This window comes from Perissodus microlepis, chromosome 2, assembly GCF_051167445.1.
Source record: "Perissodus microlepis isolate ML-2025 ecotype Zambia chromosome 2, ASM5116744v1, whole genome shotgun sequence".
Lineage (NCBI taxonomy): Eukaryota > Metazoa > Chordata > Actinopteri > Cichliformes > Cichlidae > Perissodus > Perissodus microlepis.
In genome coordinates, this window is record NC_140462.1 from 28,073,747 (window position 1) to 28,101,341 (window position 27,595).

Here is a 27,595-nt window from a genome sequence, read left to right on the forward strand (position 1 = left end):
GCTTTGATTATCTCCTCCGATAGAGGGCTTAGTGGGATGCATTTAATATTGGAACAGTTTAAAAGATACTCCTACACTGCTGCAGTCTATAACTGCAATGTGAGGAATGAATGGTAGCAGATATTATTTGAAGTCTGGATGTCATTTATTAGTCAGTCAGCCCAAAAGCAAATATCTAAAAACCACCATTTTATCATAAGCAGACAGGAAAATACTTGTTTCAAAAGCCAACCATTTTTTTAAATACAGCACACTCTTAAAAAATGCACATTGCCTGAATAAATACTAGTATTATTTATTGTTCTTTTGTTCTGCAGATCCATGCACCAGAGACTTAGAGGATTATTTCAACTGACAGTACATCTGCACCCGTGAAACAGCCACTGAGCTGTAAGCTGATCATGCTGAGAAAGAAACTTAATAACCTGTCCACCTCACTTAAACAGCAATGAGTTTTGATTTTAGATAAATCCTTTGTGAAATTTTAATTAGAGCATCAAAGCTGTAATCTGCCCTTCAGTGGGACAGAGCTGGAATGAAGTCCAGTGAATAGCCACTGTCGAGATGTTGACAGAGAGTTCACCAACACCATGCATGCCATTATGATTTTTCCACATCAGCAGCTTTAAAGAACACAGAATATAGAAAGTGTCACAAAAAAAGGTATGAATATTTTTGTAATACCCTTTATCACCACATGAGGTGGCAATGTGTTTAAAAAAATACACAATTTACAATTTATTTTAAGGATCTTGTTTCCAGTTTTAAAATCAAAGCCACATCAAATCACTAATAGACCATTAAATATAAAGGCTAAAGGTGTTTTCTTTACCTCAATGTATGGAATGACTTTCATGCTCAACTGCTGTTCAATTTTATCTCCATGAGTTGCTAGGCAACAGGAGCATCCTTGTTGCCTTGTACCCATAAACGGATTCTGTAGATCTGTAACTTATTATTCCACATTGTTGTGATATGGGTCAACGAAAGAGAAGACTGCTATGCAAATGGGCCATCAGGCCATTTAGCCATGACATCTGAGTGTTTGCTTTGTCCTGCCTGGAGAAGCACATATGCTGCCTTGCCCCTGTATAAATTAGTGAGTGGGTATGCGAGCAAAGGTCTTACATTATAATGCCATTTTTTCAGTTGATCTTATTAGAAAATAATACATCAAATAAAATTTTAAGAGAAATCTTAAGATTATAATTTCTAAAAAAAATAAATAAATAAATACACTAATTTACAATGGCAAAATGGTAAATGGCCTGTATTTATATAGCGCTTTATTAGTCCCTAAGGACCCCAAAGTGCTTTACATATCCAGTCATCCACCCATTCGCACACACATTCACACACTGGTGATGGCAAGCTACATTGTAGCCACAGCCACCCTGGGGCGCACTGACAGAGGCGAGGCTGCCGGACACTGGCGCCACCATGCCCTCTGACCACCACCAGTAGGCAATGGGTGAAGTGTCTTGCCCAAGGACACAACGACCGAGGCTGTCCAAGCCGGGGCTCGAACCGGCAACCTTCCGATTACAAGGCGAACTCCCAACTCTTGAGCCACAATCGCCCCAATGAATTCATTTTATAATTTATTATTTACTTATTTACTCTTCATTTAATTTATTATATACTCCTGAGTAATTGAAATTCTGTTAAAATGGATCACTGTTTTGCCCTGCTATACACTAGCAATCTGTCCAGAGTGTAAATTGTCTTTTGCCCAGTAAAAGCTGGATATGGTTCATGACATGTCACATGTCATCATGACATGTCCGGGACTTACAATCGCCTAGAGTGCATGAGAAAATCTAATATTTGACACTTCAAGTCAAAGCAAAACGATATCTATCTAGATCAGGCTCCAAGCAGGGTCAGTTGTGCCATACATAAATAATTTTCATTAAAAACTGAAAATTGTCATTTTCATAATATACAAAATCTATATATCAGTGCTCATTATTAAAATGTTATCTGCATCATTAACACGAAGGCAGCTGCAGGTAAGAAATAAAAATGGCACAAACCTAAACACTGATAATACTAGATAAAGTCACTTCTGTCTTAGTAGGTGCAACTACTGGATTGCCTACAGACATTTTTTTTGTGCACTGAATGCTGAAGGTTGTATCTCATCCCATCTAAGAGGACTTAGATGGTACATCAGACTAAGAAGTGTTGGGAACCACTAATCTCCTGTAACTACATCTCTTTAAACAGGAGACCTTCTATGTAGCGACCATGATGAGAAGCAATGTGAGTTAATGACTCTTCTAAATCACATTAACAGCAAAGACAAACTACTGCTGCAGAGCATTAGCTAAATCTTCATCACATGCCAGAGGGGATCCAGTCGCCTCATTCTCAGTGAATGGTACTCTAAGTCAACACCTGCAAAATATCTTTGCCTTTTAATTAAAACATTTCTCTCACTCATCTTTCATATTTAAACAAAGAATATGTAGTCACTGGCCAGATGTTGCTGTTTCACATCTGATCGCTATATTCCATAACCCACCCCACCAAAAAAAAAAAAAACAGCCAACTAAGGCGAATTATATGATCATGAAAGATACATATCTCATAAATGGTGGAACTAACTAGATTATATGGGCCCTCTCTGCAGAGCAGCTAATGGAAGCTGCAGTGTAGTGGAAATAAGACCTGTTAGCTTACTGTGTTTGCCTGAAATGCTAGCCCGCCAGGCTTTTTCACCACTGTTCTCACTGAGATAAATCCCTGTTGCACTTAGTAGTCATCCATTTTTAATGCCACAGCCTCAGCTGGAGATACATAAAGACAGAGGAGGGAAAGCAGGGACGGGGGGAGGGAGGAACTGCCAAGAAGTGGCTGACACCAGACGAATGCTTCAGGCTAATATACGTTTGTATGCTTAGCATCAGCAGCAATTAAGAGTGTCTAAGGTTGTTTGCCTGGTGAGACAGACAAAAGACAGTAAGGCGATTCATGAAGTCATCATGATTTTAGTACATTTCCATCATTTATAGAACATCTGTAACAAACCAAGCTGCTGGAGTAAATCAGAAGCACTCACAGCTGCACAACTGTGTACAGCCATGTTTTTTTTTCCCAACAAACAAGAAGCAAGGCAGCAAGGCTTCCTGCCTGTTTTTGAGCCACATAATATGTCTGCAGCAGCCATTCCACAGATGGCAAGCAGAGAAGGCTGGGAGGGCCAGCTATTCAATCCACTTCAGCACAAACATGATCTGTTTGAATGGTGAGGCATAAGCCAAGACATTCTTGTGTGGGAAGACCTCCCTAAACAACTGTGAGCAACCCATGGCAGTGTGTTTGCCTTTCAGAAACAAATCTTTAAGATATGAGAGCAACAGATCGGTCTGAATTCATCCAAAAAGGATAGGTTAAGTGTGGTAAAATGCAAAGTAGTAAATGTAACATAAGCAGGGCGTATGTGATCCACACACAGGCTCTGTGTTAACTCATGAGTGAGAGTCAGCTAGCTGGCCAATTAGGCCAAGCAAAGCCATTTCTTTGTTTCTAGTCAACCCCCTCCACCCCCCAGCCCCCACTTGATTTAATGTAGTTTAGGAATCACTAAATCAGTAATCTGAGACTTAAACAAAAACCTTTGTGTTTAGAAAAGGGTAAACCAATTAGAGAACACAACCACATAGGTCCAAATATTTCATACGTTTTTATTTCTCTAGTGTATTTATATGTTGTTATTCTGCACAGCAGCATACAGGAAATTGTGGTAAAATATAAATAACAAAGTTCAACAGTGTTTCTTTTTCTCTTATTCATTTAATCCAAAAAAAACTCTGTTAAAAGTGGCAAATTTTGTCTGCTTTTTTTCAATATCCGCTCTCTTGCACACTCTCAAGAATGCAACATTGAACAACTAAACTTTAAAAAGTATGGGTATATCACTATTTACAGACAGTCTCACCTTTTGGTGAGCAATGCTATAGCTTCTTGGAAACTTACTTCCATTATGTTAAATGCAACAAAATGAAAATACAATTATGTTATACAAAGATCAAAAATACCTATCAAAACCCTTATTATAAATGGCAGCACTATATCAATAAACTGCTGTTGACATTTTTACGTGTAAGTACAAAATCCTGTTGAGGTAGTGCCCTCTGAAGTCACTTGTAATGTTAAAATACTGAATAAACATCACTTTATACACAATACAGCAAATCTTTCTCTTTTTTTTCTTCAATTCAATTGTATTCCTTTGGTAAACAAAACTGTCAGAAATGTGCAGTCCTGCAAGTGACACTTTCAATCATACATTCACAACATTTTTGCATCTTTTTTGGGATTCTTCAGAAATGTAATAATGGGATAACATGTTGTTTGCGAACATTCATTTGCCATTTTCTTCACCCCGACACAGAATGAAAGGTAAATGGGACTTACTCAGTTTCATAATGCAAAGCAGACATGCTTATGAGACTCTGTGGTGAATACATTGTGAGGGCAAACCAAACCAAAAACACCATAAAGAACGAGAGAACTGACAGAGAAAAGAAATCCAGTGTGTCACCCTTATTTGGGAATGTAAACATAAAACATATTGAATAATATTTCTCATTAAATGTAAAATCGGGTAACTGTCTCATCAGACATGATTAGAACAGAGGTTTGGCTTTACAACAACTGATTAGAACGTTCCCCAGAGAATATGAGCCCTAAACAGAGGCCACATTGTCTTTTTTTTTCTTCTTTTTCTTCCTGCCTTGCAGATTGAATGTCAACTTTTACAGCAAGTTGGAAAATATGTTGTGGAGTTTTTAGGCAGGCAAATGGGATCAAAGAGTTCCTCCTCCAGTCAGACTCACACAAGTATTCACTAATGACACATTCTTGAGCTTCTTTAATGGCAAACATAACTTTGGTTTCTAAGACGTGAAAGAAAATCGAGGCAAGCTTAGCTCACCATACAAAAATACTTGGTAGAAAAAGGCTATGACATTCATCCCCTTTGCCAATGTCAGTGTGTTCCCTACATGACCAAAATACTTTTTATTTATTTTTTTGTATTTATTCACACTTTGTGATTATTGATACATATGTGTATGTATACCCACACTCAAAATAACTACAGACTATAAAGAAAAATAAATCCGATGTATAAAGCATAAAATTATTCTATGTGGATAAAGGAACTATAAAAATATAAGAGATCTTAAGAGAAACAAAAAAAGATAAAATCAATATGTTTATGAAACTGGGATAAAGGCTAGAGCCGAAATCAAAACAGTCATCTGGAAATTGTTCAGTGCAATTTATTTTACTTTATAGTCTTGTGTGTTTAAAATATTTTCATCCTCTTACCACCCACAGCCCTCCCACCCTTTAATGGTCGCTGGGATGGCTGGTCTTTTGACAGTGGACAATATTTTATCGTATGAGCATTGTCCCCGTTGGCACTGCAAAGGGGGCAGGTATAAGCCCTCAGAATCGGGCACACAACCCTGCCGTCCGGAGTCTTCAGGACGTGGGAGCCGTACACCTCCTCGGGCGCTCCGTTATTTCGGCAGAAGACGCAGATTTTCGGCTCCTGTTTGGTTCTGGAAGCGGGTTTGCGCATCTTCTTCTCCATGCCGAACATATCGAACCCAGTGAAGTTCCCACCAAAACCCACCTCCCGCTCCGGCAGCTGGACGCCGAGCTGATTTTGGAAGGGGCTCAGTATCGAGAAACGCTCTTTCAAGTCCAGGATGGAAGCTGGTGGGGGGCTCCCGGACGGGCAGCAACAATCCAGGTGCCCGCTTTCTCCAACGGCACCCGCGATTATGCACGGACACGCCGGGGAATCGTCCAAGCCCAGAGTCGCTTTCAGGGACTCGGTGATGGAGTTGGGATTTTGGGGCATGCTGAGCTTGTTATTCTTCGTAACCAAAGTCGTCAGCCCAAGATAGTCGTTCCAGAAATTAAAAGTATAGTCATATGGGCTGCGCGCATTCAGATAGTTCTGATTGAGAAAATCCATGGCCACTTCTGCTCCTTCGCTTGCCGTAAAAAGGCGAAACAGACAGCGTAATCCGTAAAGTCTTTATAGCCAGAGTTCTCTTCCAGGTATGGTTCATGTACAGCGATGTGGTCTCCAGTGTTCCTGTTATGTTTGAGCGTCCTGCAAACAGGCTTTCTTGTTATAAGTACCAAGAGGGCGGGGCGCTCTCTCTTGAAAACCAAGTTCCTGATCAGGTCGAAAGCAAGCTCGCTGTCTTCAAAGCTACAGTTAGACAGATTTGTTTTCTTGCAGGCTGGCGCTTTCTCTTCTATCAATCATTATTCTGCAATTAAGGCATTCGGCAACTTTCATTAAAAATAGCTTGTTAATACTTAATGATTTGAACAAGTGCGCAAAGAAAATATTTCGTGCACAAAGCCTTACTGTAGGTAATTACATTATTTCAGCGCCAGTACTAATCAATTACGACTCGGGGTTTCGTTCCCCTTCGTACTAAACATTACAATCCCGCGTGTTTTGTTGATCAGTATCGTTAATCAGTTTGTATGAATACCATCAACGCCAACTCGGCTTTTCACACAACTTAACCCATTGTGAGCCAAGAGCATGGGCCCTTTGTTTCTTGCAGAAGCCATCCTCCTACAGTCCATGAGAGAAATAGCCTAGGCTGATGCGTGCTGTTATGTTAAAACTGAATCAATATGAGGGAAGCCTAACCGACTCCCATGTTTCCACATTGTCAGGTTTTACAGTTCCAGGACAAACTCACCTGCAGTGGTTGATTTAAAATCATTTGATGAGTGGTTCATAATAATCCTATATTTTGTGTTTTTCGTCACTAAAGTATTTTCTACTTGCTCACAACCCTTTCTATCTGATAACATGGTTTGGCAGAGGGAGAATGTATTGTCCTAACAGTTTGTATGTTGTATAAATAGAAAATAAGTTCTGCAGAAAATGTCTAACCTCCAGATCAAAACCCGTTTACTTGCAAGATTTTAAAATGAAAAAAAGAATGTTTAGTAGATTAAAAAGAATCTTTTGTTCCTCAAAAACAACACATCATTTCACAGTCATGCTGTAAACACAACATGCAGACCAGTTTATCAACAGGGGGCAGCATCATGCAATTGCAGGTCAGTTCATATGAACCAAAAGACCTTTTGCTCCCTACTTCTCTCCCCGGTATGAATGACAGTACCAAACAAATACTATAATGATGGCTACTGGCTGGAAGATGACAGTCACCAATTATATTTCACTAAATCCAGATGCATTCATGTAGTCTGAATCCAGTGAGGTAGCTATGGTTATGTTCAGGGAGCAACTAAACAATTGCACAACTAAACAATATGGTCAGTTTGGGGGATTTTTCTACATTTATTTTTTTCATTTAGCCAAATAAAGCACATTACTTAGATGTTGGTTTATGAATGACCTGTGGAACAACTGTGACAATATATATGGCAAATGTTATTATGAAAATGTTATTTATGTTGTATCATTTTGTATCAATTTACCAAAGTTGTCATTATTATTATTGGTAGTAGTAGTATTGTTATGTTTAAAGGTAGTTTAATTAAGCCATTTATTCAAGCTTTCAATTGGCCAATGCTGTGTAGAATTCATCTTGGAAATAATAATGAACTTTGAAGAAGGCAATTGTCTGAGTGGTACATAAAATACAGACATTAACATTATAACAGCGGTATTACTTTCCAAGAGAACAGTGGTTCCCAAAAGCATTTCCTTGTGTTTTTTTCTGCTTGTTTTACTTTAACCACAAAAATAATTTTTGTTCTTTTAATCCCAAAAATTCAAATGGCGCCGCCTGCAGAGAGGTAAAGACAGAAGTATATGAAAGACCAAACCAATGGGTAACCATGAGGTAACTCACTGATGCGTGAACCCCCATTTTGAAGCTTTGACATTAACATTTCAGCCATTACCACCATCATGGATTTTTGAAGCCTCAAGTGACCAAGTGAGGGTCGAATGCTAAGTTGTGTGTATGAATACTGCATGGGTGCATCATCCATACAGAGATACCTGCCACAGTAGTTGTAACATCTATTGTAACATATGAAAGAAAATAATGCAGAACTCCTTTCACAAATACTGGAGCGCAGTTTTTGGATAGGCTCTTACTACAGTTTACCAAACAGCAGTTCATATTGTTTGTTAGATAATTGCATTAAAATGCTCCACAAGGCACACATGGCAACAGAGTAAAAGGTTTGATTCAGTGATTTGAAGTGTACAGGGTGAAGTTTAAAGGACATCTATTGGTCTAGTCTGGACATATCTGTCACTCAAACTAGGCATGCTCCTAATAATGCAAATTTTGAGCCCAAAAAATAATACCAGAAATCAATTCTTGTTCCAGTGTGTGTTGATGTTTTCTATAAAGTTGGGAATATAGAACATGGGATTCTGTGGGGACTGATTCATTTTGTGAGCCAACTTCAATGAGCCATTTGAGAAACATCTGGGTCAGTGTGCACTGGCTTAATTTTTCAGCCCTGGACCTTTGAAGTTAAGTTGGTTTTGTTTTTCTGAGCATTGCTGGTTCTGTGTTTTCATGTTTATTCAAGTCATATTGAGTTTTATCTTGAGGTATATGATCATTTTAGCTGTAATATCAAAAAATCTCAGTTATTACAAATCTATAGACCTCTAACAATGCTGCAAGTATGTTTTGCAAAACACAAACACACTTTAAAAGGTGTGACACAGCACCAGTAGTTTCTTATCATACTATTTGTATGTATTTGGAAAGCTCACCGCATGTGTAAGCTGGTAGTTGGAGTTTTTCTTGCTATTTTCGTTGTGAGAGACTTGCTATGACTCTGTAGGAATTCTGCCAAATAGCAGCACATTATGTTTCCTTTCCATCAGTAACATAAATTATCTAGATCTTACTCTTGAGGTAAAATCCAGAGTAAATATGAGGCAGCTGTCCTAAACAGTCCACTCACTGCGGGCCTCTGATCCTGTGATGAAGTGGGCAGCTCAGGAATGTGGAAGCAGCCCTCTTGAAACAACGATAACACGAATGACTGGTGTTCTAATTAAAACTTCCAGGGGGAGGCTGCAGGAACTCACTGACTTGGAAGGTTCACATCTATTTTTAAGGGATATAATAAGAATGCACTACCTAAGGAGACAGGCGTGTTAGGAGCAGAGAAAAGGCACAGTTCAATGAGCTGCAGTATTTTAGAGGCCATTTTTTCACTGTTCTATGTGTTCAGCAACTTCAGTTGAAATAGTATCGACTCCTCATTGAATTTTCAGTCCCGAGCTCCCATTCAGCTGGAGCTGGATATGAATTTTATCATGAAGCATTAATAATGTATTTAATTGCCAATTCTTTTTTTACAAGTCGGGGCAGACTGTGTAAGCAGATTCCTGTGTTGCTGCAGTGTAACTGAAATATTCATGGGCGCATTATTCCTTAATTTTGTTGTGACTAAGAGGGATTAATACTCATCCATTAAGTAAAGCTAATTCTTTGGGTGCCTCAAGGTTGCTTGAGTGTATTGGAGAAGCAAGTGAGATTAGCAGTGGAATGATGCATCACTTCAGCAGGGTGGCTACGGCTGTAAATTGATTTAGGAATCACACTGACTAAGTGATTGTTGTGTAAGAGTTTTTTCACTTGACAGGGAGAAACACATGGATCATCAGGAAAAGCGGGGGCTGTCTGAGGAAGACACTTTGTTTTAATGATCAGATCATATTTCCTGCACAGGCTCATTAGCAATATGAGGCTCAGTCTGTCAGTTTTTTTACTTTTTCATTTATTTTTACTTCGTGTGTGTGTGTGTGTGTGTGTGTGTGTGTGTGTGTGTGTGTGTGTGTGTTCACTTTGAGTATGTAATCCAGCTCAAACAAGCATTTTGCTGAATTTGGGGAACATGATCATGTCTGATTCATAGGACATTAAAGTGCATATCTTCCACCGATGATTAATGCTTCATAATTATAATCATCAACATTCTGTGCTATAATCCAGCCTTTTATTTTAGCAAACAGAACAAGATTGGTCACATTTGGAGCGCAGTTCATATTTGCCACGATGAATGAATGATTGATGACATTGTGGAATGCCTTAAAAAAATAAAACTCTCGCCTTTTTTCCCCTGTTGCATCTGCTCATACAGCCAGTAATAATTTAAATGTGTCACTGGGGCGTATTTTGAATCTGATACGATGTCTAAAACATTGTAAGATAAATCACAGAACACATATTTCTGTGAACTGTGGCTGTCTGTTAATGCGTTGGTGTCTGATGTTTGGTGTTGTTTTGTTTTTGGTTTTGGTTTTTTTGAAGAAAGTTTCTGCAGTGGCCTTGAAAAGTGAATACGGAGGGGGAGGATTACATGAAGCATTCACACGAGGAAAGCTTTCGGCATATTCCTACTCCACTGCTAGGAGCAGCTGCTGCTATAGATAAATCATTGCAATGCCTTGCTCAAAGATACTTAAGACGCAGATATTCCCTCCAGCTCTATTTAAAGTGATAATCCAGGCCTCTGCACAACCAAAAAGTCTCAGTAATACTCTTGTAAAAATGTTCGTCTAGTCTTCATGTTTAGGGAGCAAGATATTGATCACTGAAACAATACATAATAGGTTTGCAGGAATTGCTGAAAAATCCAGTTTGCCATATTGATTGCTGTAATGAAGATAAATGCTGAATCACTCAGTATGAAAATGGCTTGTGCACTTGCAACATGCATTCTTTTTGTTGTTGTTGTTGTACCAAAAACACCCTGTTTGCCTTAGACCCACAGATTACCATGTGTTTTCATTCATAGCCATTAGAGCTTTGTTTGTGATTATGCAAATGAGAAAACATGCAGGAAATTTAATCAGTGCGCAAATTTGATTTCATATGAAAGATTGCTGGAGGGTAGAGGGCTCGATCGTATAATACTGAGCAGCAAAATTATGCTCAATATTTGTTTTCACAGTGGGCCTCCACTCGGACACGCCATACCTTTATAGGCTTAAGGTTTGTCTTGGTTCAGAGGCTTGAAGTTAACAGCCCTGTGTAAGGTTTGATTATCCTTTGTTCTCCCCAGAGATGCTGAATGAAAACTGCAGTTAATGGGAAGCATTTCCATATCGGCAAAGCACAGCAGCTTGTGTTTTTGCATTTTTATTATTGTTGCGTCTCCTGAACCAAATATCTAAGTGCTCGGGTTTCTTTTGTTCCCCTGCTGAACAGCAAGAAAATGGGCTTCTTATAATTGCACATAAACTCAGAGGATGCCATTGTGTTTTTGTGTGTGCCGCTGTAGATAACTGGTGATTAAACTAAATGTTACTCCAGAAGCATGAAAGAATTGAAACTAATAAAGCATGTCAGTCAATAAGGGAGGTCGGTCTGTTTATAAAGCTCTGAGATGTAAAACAAACAAATGGCATTCAGCTTTTGAAAGAGGCTGGCTTGATTTAGTAATTTTATGACCTTCAGTTTCAAGGTAATTACATGGATGTTATTAAATGTCATTCAAAACCATCTCTAAAAACTCCCAGAACTACTTGGCAGTTTTACATGGACACAGTGTGACCTTGTACCGATCCAGATGTATATAAGAGACTTTTGGGTAACACATGAGGTCTCCTGCAATAACTATTCCAACAAATATAATTCAGAATATGTACCTCAAAGCCAAATCTATCCAGGATTCCCCTGGAGATATGAAGCCAATTGCACAACTTTTTAGCAGATAAGTTGTGTGCCTTTCAGTGTGCAGGGCAGTAGCTCAAAATACAGGTTTGTGAGGCGTATGGTCTCAGGAGACAGTCCTTCCCAAGAAAACCCAAACATCATGTTTTGTACAAGCTGTTATTGTGGCAAAAAAAAAAAAAGGAGCCAGCGTTTCATAGTTGATGTGTAACACTATAAAATTGTCTATTTCCTCTCAAAGCTTAATGTCTTTACCTAAACATAGTTTTGCACCAACTTCAGTTTCTAGGTCAAATGTCAGGTGTGTTTATACCCTCTCTTGTTTCTGGAGACATTTCATGAATTGTTTTAGGAACACTCACATGGGACTACAACTGCTTGCAAACACATACACAAGCAGCTAAGGTAACCATGGAAAGCAACTGTTTTTATTATACTATTTCCTTGTCTACTTGGAGGATGGATGTAGGTGTAGCGTAGCACCTGCACAGACAAGCCTGTTGTTCACCCTTTGATGGAATTTATGTCATTGGACACAAGTGAACCGTACTGTCAGGATGGAGTGTTTAGCCCACATGGATTTGGCACCTTCCAAACATAGACCCAGTGATATATTAATCAACAGGGAATGAAGAGCCACCCCAGGATGGTCCTGAGAAGGACTGCACTGGATCTGGTCGAATTGCAAGCATTGTCTTTATAAGAGTGATCAGTTGGTGCCTGAACATGACATAACCATGCCCACTGTTTTTCAGGAGTAACACTGGCATGATAACATGGGAATAAAATATATATAATTAGTTAGAGGACTTACTAGGTCTAAAAAGTCTTAGGGACTAGTTCTTCTTCTAATACGTAATTCTAATAACATATTACATAATTGCATTGCCCAAAATGTTAGATCCAGTGTTTTGGAAACTGATCCAATGACATTAAGCACACTAAGGAATAAAGGTAAAATTAAATTAGATGGCCAGACAGTTCCATTGCTTTAATTGCTTTATTTTCTTAATGCCACTCTGGTTGTTTTCTTTTCTTATCTAAACCTCATATAACTATGGATTCTTGTTACCTGTAAAGTATGCACATCACTGTTTATGCGACACACAATAACAATCTTGTCTGCACAATTGTCAGATATTATAAAAACCTCCACAAAAAGCTAGTATGTCCGAATATCCATCCCTATTATGTCACTGCTTTACTGACTTGATTTTTTTCCTACTAAAAACACATACAGTAATACATGTAATAGCAAAATGGTAATGATAAGGTAATAAGGAATAATAAAATAGTTAATATAACATGTTGAAAGTAGGGCAAGTGTTAAATGGTTCTCTGTATTAAACAGCTTTATAAATAAGCATTCTGCAGCAATAGACTTTAGTTCTATGTGAGATCCTGGAAAGCTGCGAAATACAGCAAAGGTTGCAGACAGAAAAAAATAAAAGAGCTACTGATCTAAATTTCAGATTCTCCTACATTTCTCCTACATTTCAGGTAAACAGCACAAGCCTCAGTGTTCTGAATCTAAGGTGCTGAGCTCTATTTGTACTTGCTTAATAAAAACCTTCTGTAAAATGACCGAAAAATGACAAGGTTTTTCCTTATATCAGAATTTACTTATATGGGCAGTATCTTAATGACCCTGAATGTCTAGTTTGGTTGAGTGTACAATCATATCCCAGTGCGAATACTCTTCATCCAAAGCTGGGTATTTTGACTTGTCAAGGAACTTGACGTAATCCTAAACTCTTTAAAAAGAAGCTGAAAGATCTATAGACCAATTGGATAATAAATGAACTGCAACTACTTCTTTCATTCTAACATCACCTTTTCAAATGCCAAGTTGAAAACCCACTGACCTATGTAAAACTGAGGCTGTTAAGTGTGATGTGATGACTCACTCCTAGCTCTCCACAGGAGTTGTACACAGCCTAGTATTTAGTACCTGTTTTATTCAGAAGTATATATTTTCATAGTATTTAAACAGCTTTTTTTTCCACTGTCGTGATTTCACATCTGAAGGAAGAATGCGAAATATAACCTGATGATGTTTAGTGGTGATACTAAAACATTTTTAAGTACATTAAAGGTTGTACTGTTAGAAAAACAGATGGCATCACTCCTCTATGCTTAATGTTGATACAATCTAATATGCAGATATTAAAGAGAAAAGAAAAATCTCCACAAATCATATATTTGTTTTGCAAAATCTCAAAATGATCTGATATCACAGGGATCCCAACTGTTCTTCAATCACAAGATCATATTTTACGGTGGCCCTGAGAGGCCAAACGGACTGCAACTTAACAAAACACCAGCAATAAGAAAAACACTGCAAAAGCACACAAAAGACAACAGAAATAGGAAAAACGACAACTGAAATAGGAAAAAACTGATTTCCAAAAGCACAAGGGAAGTGTTTCTGGGGAGACAATAACCCGACGGACCAGTTGCAAGAACCCAAAACATGGTAGGTGTGTTTCATATAATACTGATGACAGATTTTTAGGCTAATAGTTAGGCTAAAACACTTACCTCTCATCTTTTCTTTTCTCACAAAACTGATAGATCCTCCACTTCTTTTAAGTCTCTTAAAAGCGCAATTCTTAGCTTATTTTGGTTTCTGCAACTAGTCCGTCGGGTTATTGTCTCCCCAGAAACACTTCCTTTGTGCTTTTGGAAATCGTTTTTTTCCGATTTCCGTTGTCGTTTTTCCTATCTCTGTTTTGTTTTTTCTTATTTCCGCTGTCATTTTTCCTATTTCTGATGTGTTTTGTGCAGCGTTTTTCTTATTGCTGGTGTTTTCTTAAGTTGCAGTGCGTTTGGCCTCTCAGGGCCACCGTAATATGTGCATTCTTTTTGAGAAAAAGATCCCACCACACAGACACAAACATCAGCTTGATGCACATCTACATTTGATAATTAAAGAAATAGGATGGAATACAATTAAAACCCTCTGTGAATTAATCAGTATTTTAACTATTTATAATTTGTTGTTGAAAATACATTTTAAAAGCAAGGTCTTTTGCATAAACTGCAGGCAATGTATTGCAACAAGGATGTAATTTTTTAATAGAAATGTTGCCGATAAACTAAAATGATGTATTTAAAAATCCCATTCAGATATATTCACTGGACTAGTGGCAGCAATCTTACATATCTTATCATTTCTGCTCTTTATGAGGATGAGCTTTAGTTCTCTTGTGTTGCACAAGGATAAGCATTGTATAATCTCACAGAAATGCACGGGTAACAGGTTCAAACTGACACCCTGTGAATTTCAAGAGCACATCATACACCTCTAAAGATTGCTGTGGTGAGGCAGCAAAACAACAGCCGAATAGAGAGCACAGAGCCATAATGGAATCCATTCCAAAGTCATAGTGACAAAAATATGTGAAGCATATTTCAAACGAGTCTAAAAGTAGTTGGAATGTTGGAACATAAACATGAAATTTAGTAAGGAACAACTTAGTAAAAATAAACTTCATTCATCCATTTCTTAACTGTCAATCCAATTCAGGGTCTCAAGGAGAGGGATACTAGAGTATATTCAACTATTTATTCACACATTCACAGCTGTGGTCAATTTAGAATCACTAGTTAACCTAACATCGAATTATTGCTAAAAAGGTGTTGTTCAAAGAGATAGGTGTAACGAGAACGTTGGAGCTGAACCATGTTGACACACAGAATATCAACAACACACTAGTGGGAAATAGTTTGACAGACTTGCCATGTTAACGAGTACAACCTCAAAAAAGTTCTCATTGCATGTTGTAGGAGCAAATGTGGGTGTGAACAGCTGCTACAGAGTCAGGACACTCACTGAACACCAGACTGTGGCTGTGCTGAGAATTTCTATTTAATTCAGCACTTCAGGAGATGATGTCATTCCTATTATCATGTTGTTTTTTAGACTTTAAAATACAAATACTGTAGTTTTATATAAAAACCAGTGAATATTGGGCAACAATGCTATCTGCCTTTCACCTTTGAGCAATGGCTGATTTGTTTGTGAATACATGTGTATTTGTCAAATGTATTTGTTTACTGTCTTGAAGTAATATTAGGACTTTAGACATCTTAACGGAGGTCGAAATAGGACTGCTGTTCCTTTACGTTGGAAAGGAGTATGTTGAGGTGGCTTAGACATCTGATTAAGATGCCTTCTGGGTGGCTTCCACTGGACATTTTCTGGCCAAGTCCAGCTGGTAGTAAACCCCCTGGGTAGACCCAGAACATGCTGGAGAGATAATATATCTCATCTGGCCTGGCGATCCCCCAGAAGGAGCTCAGGAGAGGGATGTCTGGACTTACTTTCTTAGCCTCCTGCCACAATGCGCCAGCCTCAGAGAAAAAAACAATAAATAAATAAACATTGTTTTTTCTCTTGCATTTTGAATTACTGGCACACTGGAAAAGTTTTCTTCTATGACAATAAACCAAATTAAGTTAAGTATGCTGAAAACATTTTTAGCCACTGCCATATTTTAAGAAAAGAAACTGGTTTAATTTTCTTGGCTAAAAAGCTCCACAAAAGCTTATTTGATTAGCAGACTAGTAATGCAGCCAAAAGTACAACAGACTGACTTCAATTTAGTATCATTTTGAGAATATTGCTATTTTCGAGCAGATGGTGTTACCAGTTTGAATCTTTAGTTGTGTGAGCTGAAGGAAACATAAACACTCCATAATTGCAGTTTTCAGCTTAGAATTTATTAATTCAGCAAATATCTTTGAAAGTTTTATTGATGCAGTGATCCTTGACAGAAGCTCATCATTATGTTGCCTCATTCCCACATGTCACTTTGTCTTTTTGTTTATGCTCTTGCAGCTTCTCTGTAATAACAAAGACTTTATCAGGCTTCACTGTGAGACCGCAAACGGAGCATGATACTAATTGACTGCCTGCCATCATATCCCATCTGCAGGAATAGAAAGTCATATTTAATGCCTTGATTAAAATCTAATCCCTCCATGTGAGTCGGAGATGAAAGTAATTTTCATGTAATGGAGACTATTAATATTTAGATATAGAAAGGAAACCAGATCTCAGATTTACAATCAGCTGGAGGATGCTAAATTATATTTCAGGCTACCAGTGAGCTGGAAACCAAAGCCTGCATTGCAAATAAGTCTGATTCCATTCCAATTAACATTTTATTTTCTTCCTCTACTCATAAATATATGCTTTTCATACATATCTCTGTCTGTGCCTACATATATTTTAAACATATAAGTATCAGCTATCTTAAAATTGAATTTTTCTGCAGGATGATAGTAAAACATGAGCTCTTCTTATCACAATAGGTTATTAGACTTCCATGCCACCATCCTCTCTCTGCCTCTGACTGACTCTTGTCCACTTTAAGCCAAGGATTGTTTTAATGCTGTAAGCCCTTACTTCTAATGACTGAAGACCTTCATTCCCATACGGTAAAAAAATATATTTTAAAATACATTTTGAAATATATTTCAAAATATACAAAAAATGGCCAAAAAATATATGTGCTAAAATACATTTTAAAATATATTTATATATTTTGACATGTATTTTAGCGCATATATTTTTTGGCCATTTTTTGTATATTTTGAAATATATTTCAAAATGTATTTTAAAATATATTTAAAAAATATTTATAATATATTTTGAAATGTGTTTTAACACATATATTTTTTGGCTGTTTTTTTATATTTTGAAATATATTTATAAAATATATTTCAAAATACAATTTAAACTTATTTAAAATCATTCAAAAATATATAAATTTAACCTTTCATATATTTCTAAGAAAACACATTCACATGTAACAGCTGAAAGAAATCTTTATTTGATGTTTAAAACATACATATAGCATATCAATCAAGCAAGGAATATTCATTTTATAATTTTATTCTCATTACATACTTAAACATTCTAAAAGAAACACACACACACACATATACATATGTGTGTGTGTATATATATATATATATATATATATACACATACACACACATATGTGTATATATATATATACATATGTGTGTGTATGTGTATATGTGTGTATGATTGTATGAACATAAGTCAACATACTTAAAATGTAATTTCTTTTCCTTTTCCAGCAGTCTCAGTTCCCCCAGCTTTCACTGCAATCCTCAAAGCCCTTCTGGACACATTGGGAAACCTCTTCCTTACTGCCACTGTAACAAACAAAAGTCACAGTTCTATTACTTTTATAAGTTAAAAGTTAAAATAAAAATATGATTTATGTTAGCTGGCTTCATTTAGCAAACAGATATTTCTGTTTATATAGATACAGATATTAATACAGATATATTTTACGCATAATTTTACCTCTTTTTTTTTCCTAGATGGAAAGTCTATCCAGTTCACATTACAGTAATGCTAACACCCCTTTTGGTCGTCTCTCCTTACCCTCCAGCATTCATAAATCTGATGACCTTCTTTGTCTGAGACCAACCACTACAATGCATCATCACCTATTTGTATTGGTAACTTACTTTACAACCTATTTTAATGGTTGCAAAGTAAGTTACTTGTGCTGTATGCAATTTTAGATACACAGAAAGTCTTCACTTACTATATGTGGCTGTCATAGTGTCCTTATCAAGGGCAGTTCTTCACTCTGCGCCGATGTCCGTTTTGCTCTGTCCTCCTATAAAAAGCATGAACATTTGAGTATTTGACTAGTTTTAGATTTCCAAAAATCTGATATTTGTACAACTAAACATTTGAACTACAATGATATGCTATTGAGAGATACTTTTATGGGTACTTTTTGGTAAAGAAACTGGTGACAGAGTTGTAGGCTTTTTAGAGTACTATTAGCTAACCATTTGAACTGACTTTCAAAGCTGTTTAGCTTTTAAATTGCTGTGGATCAAAACCTTCAGTGGGAAGGCGGCCATTAGAAGAACACGCACCATTGAACCTGAAAATAACAAAAACAAACAAAAAACAGAACAATATATAAGAGTCAGGTAGGGTAATAAATCTCTTCTGAAGCAATATAGTTCATTTTGGGTGATAAACAAAACATTCCTCTAAAATATATATACTGACATCAGCAATCAACATCATGATTGTAATTATTTCCTTTTTAGTACATCTACTGCTGTGTGCATGTGTCAAGCACTACGACTGTATCTATGCATATAAATTCACCATATATATCCTGCAAAAATGGTTTGTTATAGTCAAAAAAGGAGAACAAACAAAGGCATTCAATCAGAGGTGAGAAATTAATTGGGAATATCAATTATAGGTGAACTATTCTTTACCTACTAGCAATCAAGCTTCTTTAACCAAGAAGCTTGAAATATTTGAATGTAAAATAAAATAAATAAATAAATAATAATAAAAATAACATGATGTAATTAAAATGCACAACTTACATTAAGGAAATCTGCATTTGTATCCACAGGCTAAAAGTAAAACAGTAAATGTGTTAGTAATAGTCCAGGTATTTGTAAAAAAAAAAAAAAAAAAAAAAAAAAAAAAAAAAAAAAAAGGCAGTAACTGTGACTCTTCTAGTAGGATGCTAAATGCAGAGATTTATATTTACAGTATAATACTGCATGTACAGGTAGCTGTGTTGTGAACTGTAACTGAATATTAGAGAATCTCAGAGAAATTAAATGTATTTATTTTTTGAATTTATCAATCATAAAACCGTCTGTTTTGAAGGCCTGTTACGATAACGACTTTTTGTTGGTTGGTATATTGCCCCATAAACAATTGCGACAAGTTATGTCATTGTCATTTTAAGACCATTGTATGTCTTTGAATGTATAATCATAATATAACACCATAATAATGCAAGATCTACACACTTTCAATTGACAAACCAACATCTAATTCTTAAAGTATTTAGATCATTGAAATTAGGAATCAAAATATTAGATACCTTAAAAACTTGAATAAATAGTCAATTTTCTAACAAATAGTAAACAATGTTATTTAATGTTATTGTTTTGTTATCATTATATTTTATTTTTGTAAATATAATGGCAGATAAATTACATCATCAACAATTATTGAGGTCATGTACATGTATTGTGTGTTAAGTCGATATATCGATTATTGTGATAGGCCTACTGTTTTGGTATCATAACGAGCTTGTCAAACATGCATGACCACTAAGCAATGTCTAAGCAGTAGTATTGGTCTGAATGACAACAAACATAACTAGTGTTTTGGAAAATCTGTTAGAAAACAGTTATTTCAATAATTATGATTAGCATGTGACACAGACACTGCATAAAAAACTACAACAACAAATACTTACTTTAGGAGGATGGGGGAGGGCAGCATGAGGTTGAGACTTTGACATCTGTAAGAAACAAATTCATGTATTACAAACAAGTCACTTAAAAATACATTAATGTGGCAGACTGTTCCCTGTTCAGATGCAGTGTATAAGTACAATCAGGGCTGTCACAACAATGGGGTGGGGCCAAGTGGCTGCAACCCTAGGTACAATGTGCAGGTATATATAATTACATATAATATATGTGAATAAAGCAAGAATCTGTTTAGGTTAGTCACTGTGCTGACTGATGCTTGCTAGGTTTATATGATTGCAAACTGCACAAAAACAACAACAGCAACAACATTAATGACAATGACAAACAAAATTACTTACATTTATGTAAATCTCACATCAGGAAGATCTGCATTCGATTTCGTGGGCTGAAATAAATAGGCAGAAACATTACTGCTAAAAAAACAAAAACTCTAAAAAGCCTAAAAATGACTTAAAAAGCAAGGAAATGTGGAACATTGTAATTAGCGAACATTAATAAAGCATAACTGTGCTTTGTTTCTAACCTTGGTAAGTACTCTGTAGCCAGAAGGAGAGGTGGGATTTCTGTGAAAGCCAAATTAAATGTGAATAGGTTTTGATAGTTATTGTATATAACAAGTGTAAACAGTTTTATTTGTATTTTTTCCCTTTCTGAGAAGGCAGAATAATAAGAAAAGGCAAAAGTACGTCACAATATAATTAATTAAGTTACATATTTTGATTACCAAATTATGGAAGCGTGGAGCTGCCACCCAGGCAAAAGAAAAATAGAGCTATATCACGTTATAACGTGAAATGTTTATTGTTCTAACATTATGCTTTTCATGTTTGTATAATATCACGTTATTACAATATACATAATTATCACGTTCGCACAATATTGTACGGACGTGATAATTATGTACATTTTTCGTACAATGTTGTTCAAAACATGTTGTTCAAACATGAAAATTATATTGTATAAACATGATAGTATATTGTTAGAACGATAAACTTTTCACGTTATAACGTGATATACTTATATTTCTCTTTTGCCTGGGTGGCAGCTCTACGCTTCCGTGCCAAATAAGCGAGAATAAAGTAATATTATATGAGAAAAGGCACCTGCTAGCTTGATGATGGAGGCTTCTTAGACTGGCCACCCGCCTTTTGGCTTCTTGTCGCCACTCCACCAAATAAAGGTCCGTTTCCTCCATGCCGGCTAATTATTCATCCTCATTAAAATCTCGTATATGTTCAGTTGGCAGAATTGAGAATTTTACATCTTCCAACCACTTAATTAACGCGAACATAATCGGCTTGTTTCTTCCCGTCTCCTGTATCCAGCCGTTCCTCTCACTGTCGGAATTCGCGCCTCAGAGACGTCGTTATTTTTCAAAAAAAAAAAAAGAAAGAAAGAAAGAAAGAGCAACAACTACTAAAGAGAGTTTTTGCACGTTCATTGCACATTTGTGGGAATGTTTAAATATTTAATTTTTATTAATTACTTTTCATTATATCTTTATTTTTTAAACCACCGTGGCAATGCGCATGCGCATACTCTCCTGCACGCAAAGGGCTTTGGAGTTGACGTAATGTCGCAATGCATTGTGGGAGCGCAGCACCATCTTGGCAGGCCACGAATCAAAACAAGATTGTTACGAACCATTCTGAAACGTAGCTCAAAAGAAAATGACGGTATAGAGACAGATTGTGTCCAGATGCAAAGAGACGGTACTTGATTGTTGAAATGTGGACCCGTATGAAATATAGCCGTGGAGTAGAAACCCTGAAGACCAAACCGCTATTGACTTAGCATGATCTACTCTCATACCTTGTCTGTGGAGTCAGAGCATACACGGCGCACCAATTTCGCAATTATAAATCTCTGGAGGCGCACATCCAATTCACCAAGGACTGGGTACAAGATTTTGCTATTTTTAAGCCTCCACGTTGTGAGTACGCCGTCATTCAAGCAAAGGTAAGTCAGCTTGAGTACTGCGAGTAAAATGCGTTTGATTCCCCCCGAACATTCAAATTAGTGCTAGCAAAAATTCATTCATGAGGGGGAAATTACAGTGAGAACATGTAGAGGCTCTGTTAGAGGGATAACATAGTGAGTTCAGTGCATTGATGTGACATTGTCCTGAAGGATTTAGTTATTCTTTATGGTTAAAGAAATTGCCCTAATTAATTCATATTTATTATAAATAATCCTAATTACACATCTTGCTTCCTTGTTTGTGTCCTGTGTCACTAAAAATACATTCTGTTTTAGTTTTATACATTGATTAATGACCTGCAGAATCTCCTTATCACATTAGGTGTCCATAATTGTCACTTAAAGTCGAACTTTATGTTTTCTCCCTCTTGAAAGTGATTACATCCTTGCATTACATACTTTAGGTTCATTTTTTGCTGATAGGTTTCTAAAAAGAAACATGCAGATTTAGAATATAACATGCAGCGTTCTATAGATGGATACATAAAAGCACTTTATTTGTTACATTTATGATAAATGGATTTGAAAGTAAAAAAAAAAAACATATTTGTGTCGGCCTTGGCTTATTAAAGTTCTTGTCTTTAAATGAACTTTGTCTGTGTGTGTTTTAGGTCCTGCACTGTTAAAGACTGAACTGCAGCATTGCAGCCACAGGTCATTGTGAGCATCACAGGGAAGGTTGAAGCCGCCCACTGCAGCTGTATGGCCGGAGTCGTGGAGACCTGCAGCCATGTCACTGCTCTTCTGTTTAATGTAGAAGCAACAGTGAGGATCTGTGGCACAAGGACTGTTACAGATGAACCTGCATACTGGGTTTTGCCTGGTAATATGACCAAAATACAGCCAGAGGTTGGCCATAAGATAAACTTCTCCTCTTCAGCTGCCCAAAAAAAGGTTCTTGATCAAAACATAAACAGACCATTCGTTGTGACAGGTAAAAGAAGCCATCCTCAAAAAGAAAAGTTCCACCTGCTACTGTGGAGGAGTTGGATCAACTGATGGGACAATATTTTTCCAAGCATAGTTCTGTTCTGAATAACCCATAATGTTTTAATTTAGGGGGCCATGTAAATAGTTTGCATTTACTGAATATGTACTTACTAAATACCACTGTTCAAAAGTTGAATAAAGAAACAAAGAAATGTTTGCCTCTTTTTAATTAAAAGCACTTTGTAGAACATCACATCAGTTACAATGTAGAATCAATGTTATGTATAGTTTACAAATGACAAAATGTTCACATAAAATAATGACAGCATTTAAATAATATCACCCACTGCTAGCATTCTGTAATTTACTGTCTCTTTTGAAAACTTATCACTACATAAACAGCACAAGACTTAAGAGTATTTAAGAAGAGCATTTTCCCCTGGTTTTACTAACACACTGGGGCACATGTTCACCAAAACGCAGCAAACCTTTGCCATCTTATCCAGGAAGGTCACCTTTTTACCCACACATGGAAGAAGTAATCTGATTGGCATGGTGGTATGTAGCATGTAGTTTGAAGCAGGGATTTCGTAGTGCCCCATGTGTAGTGTTGGAACCCAGTCAGGATTTGTTTCATTCATTTCATAGGCTGGTTTGCTGCAATAATGCCAAATAATTAGCAACTCTATAAATAGAAGGTAGTTCTGCATGTTTGTTTTAAGTTTGTGCTATGATCTCAGAGCGCATTGAAAATAAAATTAACAGGCTATAAAGAATAATATGAACTTATTTAGAACTTACCTGAATGAAAATACTGGAGCACACCAACAGATATCTGTGGCTGGTAGAGAACTGATTATCAGCTCGTCTCGCAGCTGCTCTCCAGGCTAGACGCCTTCTTTTGGTAACATCCAACACATAAGCTCCCTCGTGATGCTTCCAGGTGAGGAAACAATGAAAAGAGAGCCTGTTTTCAAGCTTATTCCTTTGCCGGTAGTGCAATCTAACATTACAACCGACCACACAGCAAGCATTTGTTTGACCTGCTAATATGGCGCCTCGACCAAAAATCCTGGCTACGCCCCATCCCGTAAGATCACGCTCCAGAGTCCTATTAACGTACGGATCTAGAAAGAAGACGCTGCATTTTTAACTCTGAGGGAGATGGAGAATGAGCCTATTTCCAAAAAAGTGGAGTGTGTTCCTTTAAGTACTAAATTGTATATATTGTCAAAAACTAAAGTGTACATAGCAGTTGTTGTATCTTGTTTACTGTATCACTGACAGATAATTTCAAAGTCAATGAACACTACATTATAGTGAGATATTGTGTAATGTGAAATACTGTAAGCAAATGAATAAACAACCTAATTCGTGATAGACCTTTGACTCTGTTTTGTTTGAATCCACAAGGAAGCTGTCCCACTCAGACCCATAGTCAGTAGCATAAACTCAGCCACTTTTAACATTGCTAAACACCTTGCTACCATCCTTGCTCCTCTTGTGGGGAACACCCCACACCACATCAAGAACTCCACCGACTTCACTGACAAGGTCCAGAAACTTACCCTGGATCCAGATGAAACCATGGTGTCCTTTGATGTAGTCTCTCTCTTCACCTGCATACCCACCACGGAGGCCGTGGAGACTGTCAGAAAACGACTACAAGAAGACAGCTCCTTGGAGGACAGGACCAACTTCACACCCGATCAGATTTGCACACTGTTAGACCTCTGCCTCACCACTACATATTTCAAATACAACGAAGGCTTTTACAGACAAAAACATGGCTGTGCCATGGGCTCCCCCGTGTCACCGATTGTAGCCAACCTTTACATGGAGGAAGTGGAAAGGAAGGCTCTTGGCTCTTTCAAAGGAAGAGTACCCAGCCACTGGTACAGATATGTGGACGACACCTGGGTCAAAATCAAGACACAAGAAGTGGAATCCTTCACTGCGCACATTAACGCTGTGGATAAAAACATCAAGTTCACCAGGGAAGACACAAAGGACAACTGTTTGCCTTTCCTGGACTGTGCTGTGCACATTGAAGAGAACGGCAAACTCAACATCGAAGTTTACCGGAAGCCCACACACACGGACCAGTACCTCCTCTTTGACTCCCATCACCCTTTGGAACACAAACTTGGAGTAATTAGGACCCTACACCACCGGGCAGAACATGTTCCCTCTAAGCCTGAAGGAAAAAAGAAGGAACACACACATGTAAAGGAAGCACTCAAAACGTGCGGCTATCCTAAATGGGCGTTCTTAAAGTCAGCAAAGAGGCACAGAAAAGAAGACCAGACACCAGCGAGGGAGGATAAGAAGGACAGACGCAACAACATTGTCATCCCCTATGTAGCCGGTGTATCAAAAAAACTTAGGAGAGTTTTCTCCAAGCATGACATCCCGGTGCATTTCAGACCCAGCAACACGCTCAGACAAAAACTGGTTCACCCGAAAGACAAAACGCCAAAACACAGACTTAACAATGTGGTGTATGCTGTACAGTGCAGCGAGGAAAGCCCAGACCTCTACATTGGAGAGACCAAACAGCCACTTCACAAGCGCATGGCACAACACAGAAGAGCCACCTCCACAGGACAAGACTCAGCAGTCCATCTGCATCTTAAGGATAAAGGTCACTCTTTCGAGGATGCCAATGTTCACATTTTGGACAGAGAGGACAGATGGTTTGAAAGAGGAGTGAAAGAAGCCATCTATGTCCACTGTGAGCGACCATCTTTGAACAGAGGCGGGGGTTTACGACACCAACTCTCTGCCATCTATAATCCAGTTTTGAGATCCCTTCCTAGACGCCTTAACGCCCACTCACATCCTGGGCCATCTGACCTCAGGAATTCGCATGATAAGGTGGGGCCAGGTTTCACAATGAACACACCCGAAACTCTGGCTGATTGGGACCCACACCCAGTTTCACACCTTGGCTCAGGCGATTAGAGGATCATCAGGGGGTCCTTTTGTCCCTCTGTGGGGGGGATACTCCCACTAGGTTTATATCTGGGACTCTCCACCATTTGACCTTAGAACTGAAGAAGCTTCTCGGATGAGAGGTGAAACGTCTTCAAGTAACTTAAAGAAGTCCAGACGCTTTTCTTTGCAAGCTCCTTTGACTACGATGACCTGGATGACTGAGAACCTTCACAGACATTTTGAATCCAACTGTTTTTTGCAGATGTGCATAAAACATGTTACTTTTAGTATTATTATCATTATCATCATTATTGCACTAAATATATTTTAAATAAAGGATACGTTGATATACATTCTACTGTAAGGTTGGAAATGTATTTTCTTCACCCTAAAATATGTTTTGAAATGTATTTTGGTTTGAAAGAAATATATTTTCAATTTCAAAAATATATTTTTTTGGAGCATCACAAATACAAAATATATTTACCATATATTTGAAATATATTTTAGCCAGGAAAAATGTATTTTTTTACCGTATGGGCATTTTACAGTAAAAGTTTCAGTAGCATGCTTCCAGTCATACGAGAACTTCACTGGCCTTTACAGAGCATCAGTGTTGGAGCAAATCCCTGCAGCCAACATCCAACATTTAGTGGAAAGTCTGAAACTAGAAGAATGGAGCCTGTTAAAGCAGATTATGTGCATGGCTTTTGAATAAAATAGGCAAAAATCACATATGCAGCTATTGCTTGACTTTGGAACATGTGCTTTGGTGTGTATTTCCTCAGAAGTACCATGGCACGAGGCTGGAACATTTGTAGCTCAGTTTAAATGAATCTCATTTTATGGACTTCAGTTGATAGTTAGTGCTTAGTGTTGGCTTACCCCCAATGGTTACAATCTAACTGCTTCTTAGCTCAGGTTTCCTATTAAACAGAGATGCATTGAGGTACTACTAAACAAATTAGATTATCTTGAAAAAAGGAAAAAATAACCAACAGAACTGTGAGCTGATGCAATATTTAGCAAGGATGGTATCTGAAAATGTGGCTCAAGTTATAGGGGACATATTTAATCTTTGTGAGATGCTGGGTTTACCTTTTGAGATGTTTTGCATTTGGCATTTTAGTCTTGAAACAGGCAGTGCTCCACTTCAGTTCACATAAAAAACAGGTTAATCTATGACTCATTCTCTGACATGATGGCTTGTTACAGGGGCACTGGTGTGATATCGCCATGTCTGGCATCGTTAGTTGCCTTCACGAGCGTGTCCCCTTTCTCATTAACGTCAACAGAATCATTAGTGCACTTGCAATCCAAGTGATTGATTTGTCTTTGTGTTAGCATGTTGTGCCTGGGATGTGCTGGTACATGAACTGTTGGCAGGCCTTTGTGTGTGCATGGTGAGCAGATAATATCTGTGTTCACTGATCTGTGTGAAACTTAGAGGTCAGTTGACTCTGTCTGGCATTTCCCCAGGAAGATACCTCACTTCCATGTATTCTCCACTCACCTGTCAAAGTCATGAAGGAGTGAATGCCAGATAACTGGACAGTTCACTCAAAAGAGCAGCCCAAGAAAGGTTTCTACAGGCAGCTTGGATCATTAAAGCTCATGCACAGCACTGACAGAGAAGAGAAACATGCAGCAAAGTGCTCATGGTGAGATTTAAAGATTTTAAAAAATTGAAAAAAACATGTTAGCTATACAGTTTATTTTTTTATATCATAACATAGACTTCTTTAACCATT

At 37.5% G+C, this 27,595-nt stretch overlaps 1 protein-coding gene and 1 long non-coding RNA gene across 2 annotated transcripts; both read right to left on the bottom strand.

Moving 5' to 3' along the window:
• Positions 1-3,669: 3,669 nt before the first annotated feature.
• On the bottom strand, positions 3,670-6,701 carry nanos1 (nanos homolog 1). Its single transcript, XM_084954232.1, has one exon. The coding sequence runs from the start codon at positions 5,996-5,998 to the stop codon at positions 5,318-5,320; it is 681 nt and encodes a 226-aa protein (XP_084810358.1). The 5' UTR covers positions 5,999-6,701; the 3' UTR covers positions 3,670-5,317.
• Positions 6,702-19,651: 12,950 nt separating this feature from the next.
• Positions 19,652-21,397, bottom strand: LOC146392849 (uncharacterized). The gene is made up of 3 exons (XR_014802809.1): positions 21,101-21,397; positions 20,521-20,560; positions 19,652-20,382 (listed from the first exon to the last, which is right to left on the bottom strand). It is a non-coding gene; the product is annotated as an uncharacterized LOC146392849 (long non-coding RNA).
• Positions 21,398-27,595: the final 6,198 nt, after the last annotated feature.